At 37.9% G+C, this 11,536-nt stretch overlaps 1 protein-coding gene across 1 annotated transcript; it reads right to left on the reverse strand.

Annotated features, from left to right (window-relative positions):
• Positions 1-8,569: 8,569 nt before the first annotated feature.
• LOC106095255 (cuticle protein 19-like) lies at positions 8,570-9,971 on the reverse strand. The gene is made up of 3 exons (XM_059371057.1): positions 9,915-9,971; positions 8,856-8,961; positions 8,570-8,787 (listed from the first exon to the last, which is right to left on the reverse strand). The coding sequence occupies exons 1-3, from the start codon at positions 9,969-9,971 to the stop codon at positions 8,570-8,572; spliced, it is 381 nt and encodes a 126-aa protein (XP_059227040.1).
• Between the last annotated feature and the right edge of the window lie 1,565 nt (positions 9,972-11,536).

Genomic DNA, 11,536 nt, shown 5'->3' on the forward strand with positions numbered 1-11,536 from the left:
CAATACCAACCGACCTACACTAATAAGAAGTATTTGTACAAAATTTCAAGCGGCTAGCTTTACTCCTTCGGAAGTTAGCGTGCTTTCGACAGACAGACGGACGGACGGACGGACGGACGGACGGACGGACGGACGGACGGACGGACGGACGGACGGACAGACGGACGGACATGGCTAGATCGACATAAAATGTGACGACGATCAAGAATATATATACTTTATGGGGTCTCAGACGAATATTTCGAGTAGTTACAAACAGAATGACGAAATTAGTATACCCCCCATCTTATGGTGGAGGGTATAAAAAGTATATTTGATTGTTCATTCTAAGTTTTATTAAAAATTCATTTACTTTCTTTTAAAAAATCCGCAATTACTTTTTGGGCAACCCAATATAACCGTTTTAATGAAATATTGGTAATAGCTAGAAAGAAATATAGTTTCAAAGCACCATACGTCATATTTATTCAATACCTGTTTATAAAGAAATTGAGTTGATTTTAGAAAACCAGGCTACTTTACCAGTAATTTTTATTGGAGATTCCAACGTAGACCTCTTGCAGGATGGACAGAGTAGTGAACTGATGTCGTTGTTTTATAGTTTTGATTGTAAAAGCGCGCACAACATGGTGACAAGGCCAGTAAGTGGGTCCAGTATAAATCATGTCTTTAGTAACTTTGTTGGCAACTTATCCGTTAATTCCATTGAGTGTAGTCTCTGACAATGTCAGAAAGGAACTATATAATATAGCGAAAGCGGGGAATGGTCCTAAGAAAGGATGTCTAGTTATAAACAAATGTCTAGGAAAGCCAAAAAGTAAGGAAGTTTCTATTAACGACGGTCAAGTTAGAAGAATTTTTTATAATTCTGAGAAGGCGAACTATATAAATAATTACTTTTTGAATTCAGTAAGGGACGTGATATAGCAATACTTCCTGATGGTGACGTCAACTTCTGGCATAATGACGTCAACTTCAACTGTAATGGCAATGAGAGCGAATAAATGTCATGGCGATGACTATCATTTATTCGGAAGCGTATTAGCAAAATATCTTGCACGCTAGTGAATATTTTTAACGATATGGTGAGTGACTCTGTATATCCTGATGTCTTAAAGGTTCATAAGGTAGTGCCAATACCGAAGATTTCTAACACAACTGAAGTAAGCAATTTTAGGCCAATATCGCTTCATTCTATTTACTATTGACAAGATTTTTGAGAGAATCATTTATGACCAGTTGTTTGGGTATTTCACAGATAACAATTTTTTACATGAGAATCAATATGGGTTTAGAAAGGGATGTGGTAAGGAGGAAGCCGTTTTGAACGGCGTGGACTAGCTGGAATTTTTTTTTTTTGATTTTTCTAAGGTATTTAGTCCTGTCGATTACACGATTGTGTTCAGCTTGGATGAGGGGTTTCATGGAGTAGCTGCATTTTTTTCCGATTTTTCTAAGGTGTTTAACCTTGTCGATCACACGATTGTGTTCAGAAAACTATCGTTTTATGGAATACAAGATCGAGATGTATTACTTTTTAAAATCTACCTGACTAATAGAAAGCAATATGTTGCTACAGATGGGTCTCGAAGTACATTAGGTTCTATTGATTATGATGTTCCCAAGACAACTACCTCTGTCTTGGCCCGTTATTGTTCTCAATATTTCAGAACGATATCAAGAACTTCCAGTGGAGTGGGAAATTATTCATGTTTGCTGATGATATATGTCTTTTCTACCCTTATATGAGTGACATGGCTTTAAAGGTTTGTATGGAACGAGATTGATCGACTTGTGTTAAATCCAGGGAAGACTAAACTAGTACGATTTAGACCGTTTCCCACAAATGACAATTTCAGTGTATTTATTGACGGCGGCAAGAGGCAAATTTTATCTTACAGAATAATTTGTCTTGAGATATGCATATGAACTCAATTAAAATGGAAATAGCTCCGGCATTGGAAATTCTTTTAAAGTTTAGAAATAAGTTAAATGTTACATTCAAACTTATGATATGCCATTGTTTAATACAATCACATATCAAATACTTAATAATAGTGTATGCTTACAACACAAATAATGTAAGCTTAAAATTTTTACAACGGTTACAAAATAAAGCGCTGAAATTAGTATATAATTTGCCTGCAGGTTATTCCACCTTGTAGCTTTTTAGAAATGTGTGTAAAAGCATTCTATTAATTAATGGTTTGTATAAGTATGACATATTAAAATATGTTTTCAAGTGTTTGTAAAATATTGGGTGTCATAAAATATCATTTTCCCAAAATCAATCACATTTAAGTACCAGGAAAATGATTAATCTAAAAGTACCGAGGTGAAGACGTTAAGTTCGCTGGGCCGAACTTTGGATACCCACCACCTCGGGTGGATTTCTTCAAAATCCGGTGAAAATTGCATACCTTATGTCCCATAACAGTTATATCGAAATATGATCCGATTTGGACCAAATACTAATAAGTACAATCCTTTGTTCAATTGTGTATAACAAAATATTGGTATTTTCAGTAGCTATATCTAAAAATAAACCAATGTGTGTGTGTCAAATTTCAGTTAAATCGGATTATAAATGCGCCTTTTTTGGGTCCAAGACTTTAAATCGAGATATAGGTCTATATGGCAGCTATATCCAAATCTGGACCGATCTGTTCCATAATGCAGAAGTATGTCAAGGGACTTAACTGAATTCACTGTCCCAAATTTTGGCGACATCGGACAATAAATACGCCTAAGACCCTTAATCGGAGGATCGGTCTATATGGCAGCTACCTCCAAATCTGGACCGATCTAAGCCAAATTCAGCAAAATCGGATAATAAATGTGGCTCTTATGGGCCTAAGACTCTAAATCGGAGAATCGGATAATAAATGTGGCTTTTATGGGCCTAAGACCCTAAATCGGAGGATCGGTCTATATGGCAGCTATATCCAAATCTGGACCGATCTGAGCCAAATTGACGAAGAATGTCGGAGGGCCTAACACAGCTCACTGTCCCAAATTTCAGCAAAATTCGAAAATGAATGTGGCTTTTACTGGCCTTAGACCCTAAATCGGCGGATCGGTGTATATGGGGGCTGTATCAAGATATAGTCCGATATAGCCCATCTTCGAACTTATCCTCCTTATGGACAAAAAAAGAATCTGTGCAAAGTTTCAGCTCAACAGACAGACGGACGGACATGCCTAGATCGTCTTAGATTTTTACGCTGATCAAGAATATATTGTATGTACACTTTATAGGGTCGGAAATGGATATTTCGATGTGTTGTAAACGGCAAAAAAAAAATTAAAATACCCCCATCCTTCGTTGGTGGGTATAATAATGCAACCAATTTCGACTTTCAAAAAAAAAAAAGTTGACAGATACGATCCGTGGGGGAGGGTATATAAGATTCGGTCCTGCTGAACTCAGCACGCCTTTACATGTTTTTATAAATTTTTTTTTTCATTATTTTTTAAAAAAAGGACTTTAAAAAAATTAGAAGCGTGCTAATTTTGACCCAGTCGAATCATATATACCATGGATCACATCTGTCAAGTTCTTTGAATGACGTTTTCAAATACATATGAGCTATATTAAGTTATTGACCGAACTTGACCGTATGGACCGTACTGTTAGAAGTCATAGAAAAGAACCACATCTAAAATTTCAGGCGAATCGAGTAATAATCGCGCCCTCCAGAGGCTCAAAAGAACAAACTGGGAGATCGGTTTATATGGCAGTTATATTCGGTTATATACTGATTTAGACCATACATGGAACAGTTGTTGGAAGTCACACCAAAACGATATATGGAAAATTTTAACCATATTGGATAAGAATTGCGCCCTCTAGAAGACCAAGAAGTATAATCGGATCATATGATATGATTTGGACCATATTTGACACATTTGTTGAAAGTTAAAATAAAACACTTCGTGCAAAATTTCGAATTAGACCCAAGATCGAGACCCAAGATCGGTTTATAAGACAGCTATATCAGGTTATCGACCGATTGAGACCATACTTGGCACAGTTGGTTGAAGTGATACTTAAACGATTTATGCTAAATTTCAACCATATTAGATAAGAATTGCGCCCTCTAGAAGCTGAAGAAATCAAGACCCAAGATCTGTCTATATGGCAGACATATCAACAAATTAACCGATTTGGCCCATTAACAATCCTGACCTACACTAATAGTGAGTATTTGACGATCAATAATATACTTTATGGGTTCTTAGACGCATATTTCGAGGTGTTTGAAAACGGAATGACGAAATTACTATAACTGCCACCCTGTGGTGGAGGGTATAAAAAAGAAAAGAAACAACCAACATCAGCTATATTGATTGTAACTGTCTCCTAATGAAAATTCAAATGACAACAAAGGTGCTCAGTGGGTCCGAGCGAACGTGCTAGCGTTTAAGGACATGAATTGCGAGTTCAAATCCTACTTTGGACATTCATTTTTTTCTGTTCATTTAAATGAATTTATTGAAATCAATACATGTATAATAAAATCTCGTTTCAAAATAGCCTGGCACATCGACATTATTACAATAATATATTTAAAACAAACAAGTTGGAACGTGCTAAGTTCGGCCGGGCCGAATCTTATATACCCTCCACCACAGATAGCATTTGTCGAGTTCTTTGCGCGGTATCTCTTTTTTGGCAAACAACGAATAATGAAAAAGAACTGTTATGCTATTGGAGCTATATCAAGTTATAGACTGATTCAAACCATAAATCAATTGAATGCAGAACATCGTAGAATTCATTGTATAATATTTCACTTGATCCCCCAATTGTAAAGCACCACCTAGATTCTTGGACATAAAGTTTAATGTCATATTCGTAATCTGATAACCAAACAACTTTAATTTGAGGCTCATCCAGCTATGATCGAGTTATTTTCCCATTTGGGGGTGGGGCGACCGCCAATTACTTGGACCTCATTTTTTATTTCATATTCGTAGTCTAGTCCGAATACCTTTCATTTGAGTCCCATATTGATATCTACGTCAAATATGTATCTTTGGAGGAGTTTTTTTTTGGGTTGGACGACCCCTCGCATACTTGATCCCAATTTTTAATACGATATTCGTATTCTACTCCCCAATACCTTTCATTTTATATCCATATTGTCCCTATCGGTCCACTTTTGAGTTTAAATGGTGTTTTGGTGTCCGTCCCCTTCCAATATCAACAAACTAAAAAGCCTTTTCTTCCTTCCTGACAATTTTCGTAATCTACTCCCGAATACCTTTCATTGGAGTCCCATATTGTCATGATCGTCCAATAAACCTATTTTTGGGGGATTTGGGGTCGGGGCGGCCACCCAGTTTCTTGGATCCAATTTTTGATATGAAATTCCTAGTCTACTCCTAAATACTTTTCATTTAAATCCCATGTTGTCCCGATAGGTTCACTTTTATTTTGGGTCGTACTTTTAGGGTGGGGGGAGGTTATTTAATGTGTTCTCGGAATAATAGTTTGCGGTCAAGTATTTCACCAAGATAGTTGGCATGATTTTTGATGTCTATAGTACTGCTATAATATTGTACGTAAATGTTCTACATGTCCGTCTTTTGGCAGATTTGTTGTAGGGGAAAATAATTGCCTATGTTTTCTCGTGATTTTTTCATACCCGCCACCGAAGGATGGGAACATATTCATTTTGTCATTCCATTTACAACACATCGAAAAATCCATTTCCGACCCTATAAAGTATATATATTCTTGATCGCTGTAAAAATCTAAGACGATCTAGACATGTCCGTCCATCTCTCTGGCTGCCTGTTAAAATCACGCTACAGTCTTAAAAAATAGAGATATTGAGCTGAAACTTTGCACAGATTCTCTTTTTGTACATAGGCAGGTTGAGATCAAAGATGGGCTATATCGGATTATATCTTGATATAGCGCCCATATAAACGGATCCGCCGATTAAAGGTCTTGGACCCATAAAAAACACATTTTTTATCCGATATCGCTGAAATTTGGAACAGTGAGTTGTGTTAGGCCCTTCGATATCCTTATTAATGTGGCGCAGATTGGTTCAGGTTTGCCATATAGACCGATCTCTAGTTAAAGTCTTGGGTCCATAGGTAATTTTGGATAGTGAGTTGTGTTAGGCCCTTCGACAATTTTCTGCAATTTTGCCTACATCGGTCTAGATTTGGATATAGCTGCCATATAGACCGATCTTTCGATTTAAGGTCTTGGGCCCATAAAAGGGGCATTTATTATCGGTTTTAGCCGAAATTTCGGACAGTGAGTTGAATTAGGGCCTTCGACATTCTTTTTCAATTTAGCCCAGATCGCTACAGATTTGGATATAGCTGCCGTATAGACTGATTTCTCGATTTAAAGTTTTTGACCCATAATTTATTGTCCGATTTCGCCCAAATTTGGGACAGTGAGTTGTGCTAGACCCTTCTGCACCCCTTTTCAATTTGACCCAGATCGGTTCGGGTTTGGATAGAGCTGCCATAGGCCGATCTCTCGATTTAATGTCTTTGTCCCATTAAAGGCGCATTTACAATATAATTTTCGCCATCCGTGTCGTATATGCTTCAGTTCGGTCTGTATTCGGATATAACTAAAAAAAAATACCAATATTTTGTTCTACAAAATTGAACAATGAGTTGTTCTTATTAGACCACTCAATATCAGTGCCGAATTTGGTCCAAATCTGACTATATTTCGATATAGCGGCTATGGGGGCACAAATTACGCATTTTTCACCGGATTGTGACAAAATGTGGTTTACATATATACCCGGGATGGTGGGTACCCAAAGTTCAGCCCGGCCGAGAAAGATGTCGAAGGGCCTAAGGCAAATCACTGTCCCAAACTTCAGTAAAATCGGATAATAAATGTGACTTTTATGGGCCTAAGACCATGAATCGGAGGAAGGGTCTATATGGCAGCTATATCCAAATTTGGACCGATCTGGGCCAAATTGACGAAGGATGTCGAAGGGATCAACGGAACTCACTGTCCCAAATTTCAGCAAAATCGGATAATAAATTGGCTTTTATGGGCCTAAGACCATAAATCGGAGGATCGGTCTATATGGCAGCTATATCCAAATTTGGACCGATCTGGACCAAATTATCGAAGGATGTCGAAGGGCTCAATGCAACACACTGTCCCAAATTTCAGCAAAATCGGATAATAAATGTGGCTTTTATGGGCCTAAGGCCATAAATCGGAGGATCGGTCTATATGGCAGCTATATCCAAATTTGAAACGATCTAGGCCAAATTGACGAAGGATATCGAAGGGCTCAACGCAACTCACTGTCCCAAATTTCAGCAAAATCGGATAATAAATGTGGATTTTATGGGCCTAAGGCCATAAATCGGCGGATCGGTCTATATGGGGGCTATATCAAGATATAGTCCGATATAGCTAATCTTCGAACTTAACTTGCTTATGGACAAAACAAGAATCTGTGCAAAATTTCAGCTCAATATCTCAATTTTTAAAGACTGTAGCGTGATTTCAACAGACAGACGGACGGACATGTCTAGATCGTCTTAGATTTTTACGCTGATCAAGAATATATATACTTTATAGGGTCGGAAATGGATATTTCGATGTGTTGCAAACGGAATGACAAAATGAATATACCCCCATCCTTCGGTGGTGGGTATAAAAATTATTTGCCTATTCCGCAAAGTTCACTTATCTAAAAAATTGGCTACAGTCTTGCAAAAATATTTTGGAAAATTCTTTTTGAGTAGCTTATATGTCAGGCCGTAGTGCCGCACTGAATCGAATGCCTCTTCGATGTCTAATAATAAAATTCCTGTAGATCTCTTGCATCTCTTATTTTAAAGAATTTTATTCTGTATTCGCTTGATTTGATGGACTGTGCTGCGACCTATTTTGAAACCAAATTGTTCCATACAAATGATATATTGATCAGTTACAAGCTTATAAATTCTCCATTATATGCTCTTTTCATATAGTTTTCTAGGGTTACTTATGTTGGTTTAGAAGGCTTATGTACGGCTATGATTTTAGATTTCTTGATACAATTTTCTTCACAGCTTCTATCGGAAGGTTTTAAAGTAATATATTTTTTGGAATTTTGACCGTTGTCGAATTTTTTAATTAGGCAATTTACAACAACTTATCTCTAACCGTTCTCATATGGAGGATTTTGTAATATTTTTTTTTTTCGATTCTATTTCACACTCCGTTGAGGCCATGGTTACAGTTGAAATCTGGGGCTTTATTGCGTTTCAATATGAATATGTAGTAAAATGTACGTAGAGAAGAATTGCCGATTGAACTATTCTTTTACTAAATGATTAACAAGTTTTGCGAAGATTAAACTGAAAATGGCGTCACATTTCCTATGTAGTTTCACAAATCGAAAAAAAATTGTTATTTCCATTATGAAAATTTGCATTTATTTAAAAAAATTAACATTTGCGAAATTAAAAGTTTTTCACAAAATTATATGAAATGTATCACATGTTGGGGTGGCTGAAAATCGAGTGGCAAATAATTTATCCTAAAGAGGCAAAGATTTTGTAGCTGAGTGTCAATTTAATGTAAGTGGAAATTGACATAACTGGTTGCATGTCCATGTCCATGATCGCCGTGGCCACCTTCCAAACCACCATGATGGTATGTATGATGATGATGAATTTCTGGATGATAAGCATGACCAATTTTCTTTACAACAGCATTGAAACCATTATGTTTGTCGGCATGATAGTCAACCACACGAGTTGTGCCGTCAGCTTCTTTTAAAGTGTAGCTGCCTGCAAAGTTTAACAAAAAGCGCAAATTAGTTAACCTAAAATAAACTGTAATAACATTTTTCAATTACCTTTAACATGATTGCCATCACGATGTTCCCATTGGTCTTTAATATCTCCTGTCTTGGAATCCTTTACACCATATTTGAATTCATATTTAGGATGTGAATGATAATCATGATGGTCCCAGCCACTATGACTATCTCCATGACCAGACCATCCATGGCTATCTCCTCCATGTCCAGACCAACCATGGCCATGACTTATACTATGTGCTGCCCAACCATGGCCATCATCACTGTGTCCCGACCAGCCATGATGAGCGGTTGGTTCATGTTTTGTGATCAGTGAATAGCTGCTAGCTCCATGATGCAAATGTCCAGCAGCAGCTAAGCCAGAAATGGCCAAAAAGGATCCAAGTGCCAGAAATTTCATTTTTCTAAAATAATGATAAAATTGTAGTTTATTCGATTGTTGAAATCCAAAGAACTGATACCAATTTCTTGTTGCTTTCGGGGTATTTATACCAAGTAATGTACGACATGGTATGAATATTTGCCAATTTCTTGCAGCGTTTAATCAACCAAAAATTCTTTTTCGCTTTGTTTCAAATTCCCTTCACAAATTTTGCTTTACAGCTTGAACATTTCATAGTATTCTACGTTTTCAGAATGCGTCATTAACAACAAAACTTTGGCTAGTTCAGTAGCAGTGAAATCATATTCGTGTTAAGTAGACCTCCTAAGCAATCAACCATTCAGAAAAATACCAAAAGTGCTTTAACTACCAACACAATTATTTAAATTGAAAGGTGGCCGAAAAATAATATAAATAGTCTTTAAATTTTTTCAAATATACACCATTCTATAGAATTTCTTCAAACTCAATTTATCCTGCATAAATAATCTAGCAAAACAGACAACATGCAATCCTTTACCTTGAGCCTTTTAATGGCCATTGTAGGTTTAACTGCTGGCGGACATTTGAACAATGGTGCTACCAGCTATTTGGTACTCACCAAGCATGAGCCAAGTTCTAACCACTATGACCATGATTGGTCTCGGCACAGTTCTGATCATGGTCATGGCGGTTGGTATCATAATGACTATCATTCATATCCCAAATACGAGTTCAAATATGGAGTTGAAAACTCGAAGACAGGCGATATTAAAAATCAATGGGAACATCGTGATGGAGATCATGTTAAGGGTAAAATAATTTTACCTTTTTATTAATCTTTTTTCATTCATCGTATATTATTATCATATGACTGTTTTAGGAAGCTATTCGTTCAAGGAAGCAGATGGCACAACCCGCATTGTTGATTATCATGCCAATGGTCATCATGGATTCAATGCAGTTGTTAAGACGCTGGGACATGCTCATTATCCTGAGGTTCGTCATCGCCACGGAGCCTGGGAAGGAGGTTATGCCCTCGAGAGTCGTGATCATGGCTATGGACATGCTACAAGTTACGCCAACTTCTATTTGCATTAAATTCAATATTGATTATAGTATCCTTTTGATCCCCATTATTTTTTTAAGAACCGATATTTGCTTAAAATAAACCCTCTTGTTTGAGATATTTAAAATTTTGGCGAACCAGCAAAAAGTCTTGACCGAATATTTGGATCCTCAACAAACAATATAGTGTACCCCAATTAAAAATGGCATACTGGTCAAGCGTGCGACTCCTGACAAATATTTTGTTGACACCTTTGACAATGCGATGTATTTTTGTATATTTCACTATAATTGTGCCATCAGGGAGGCTGATGCGAGCCGACGACATGAAGTATAATTGCAATCTAGAGGAAATTAAACAAAAGAAAATACCGGAGGTTACCACAAAAATATATGGCTAGTGAGGGATGTATGACCACAACTACTTTGATCAGACATTCTGCATTGCTTTCCCTTGAGGACCTCAAAATGTGGTGGAACTATGGAGGAAATCCAAGTGATAGATAAGCGGAATACGAATTCCCTGAACGACTCGATTAAGTATGCATGTCCTAGGACTAAACCAAGTGAAGCGACCATAGGCCGCCGAACAGAGCTTAGAGAAGAAAAGATAAGTATACCCATAATCCTGCGACTGCAGCCACCTGACATCGCAGTGGTCGATCAGGACACCCACCAACAGCCCAAGGCAACCTCCCTTAGCCTCAAAACAAGCGACGACTTCGCCTTCGAGAATATCCGACACAGGGACATTGCCACCATGCAGCCCACGAAAAATCTACAAGTTTGCTGCAATAGCCGACCATTACCTGACGGACCAGAATCCATCCGCGGCCTTATCCTGACCCGTACGCCAGCCGCCTCGTTCCCCCCACGCCTTGGTAGCCCGGGGACCATTACACGTCCAGAAACCAAGGAGGAAGGAACTCTCCTCGTGGCGGAAATTGATCAAGTCTCCGTGATAAGTTCGGGACCAAGGCTGTATTGTTTAAGATTGGGAAGACAAGGATAGGCAAAGATCCTCATATTGACACATGAGCCAATGCAAACAAACATGGACCCGACGATGGAACTATCACTCAATACAGCCTAGCTAACAGGGACCCAATGATAGAACCGCCACCGACTCTCTCAGGATTCGGAAGACTAGGATAGCAAAGATTCTAATATTGAAACACCAGGCACCGCAGTGACGGGAAACTCAATGCAGTCTAATGAACAGGGAGCGGACGATGAGAACTCCGAAGAAGCCTATTTAATGAAGCATCAATGATTAAGGTCATCCAGA

Source organism: Stomoxys calcitrans, chromosome 1 (assembly GCF_963082655.1).
Source record: "Stomoxys calcitrans chromosome 1, idStoCalc2.1, whole genome shotgun sequence".
NCBI classification, from domain to species: Eukaryota; Metazoa; Arthropoda; class Insecta; order Diptera; family Muscidae; genus Stomoxys; species Stomoxys calcitrans.

Coding starts and splice junctions, on each gene's coding strand:
- LOC106095255 (XM_059371057.1), bottom strand. CDS start 9,971: ATGTTCCCATTGATTTTTAATATCGCCTGTCTTCGAGTTTTCAACTCC. Junction 8,962..9,914: donor TTTTCAACTCCATATTTGAA/CTCGTATTTGGG, acceptor TGGGACCATCAT/GATTATCATTCACATCCTAA. Junction 8,788..8,855: donor TGATGGCAATCATGTTAAAG/GTAATTGAAAAA, acceptor TAAACTTTGCAG/GCAGCTACACTTTAAAAGAA.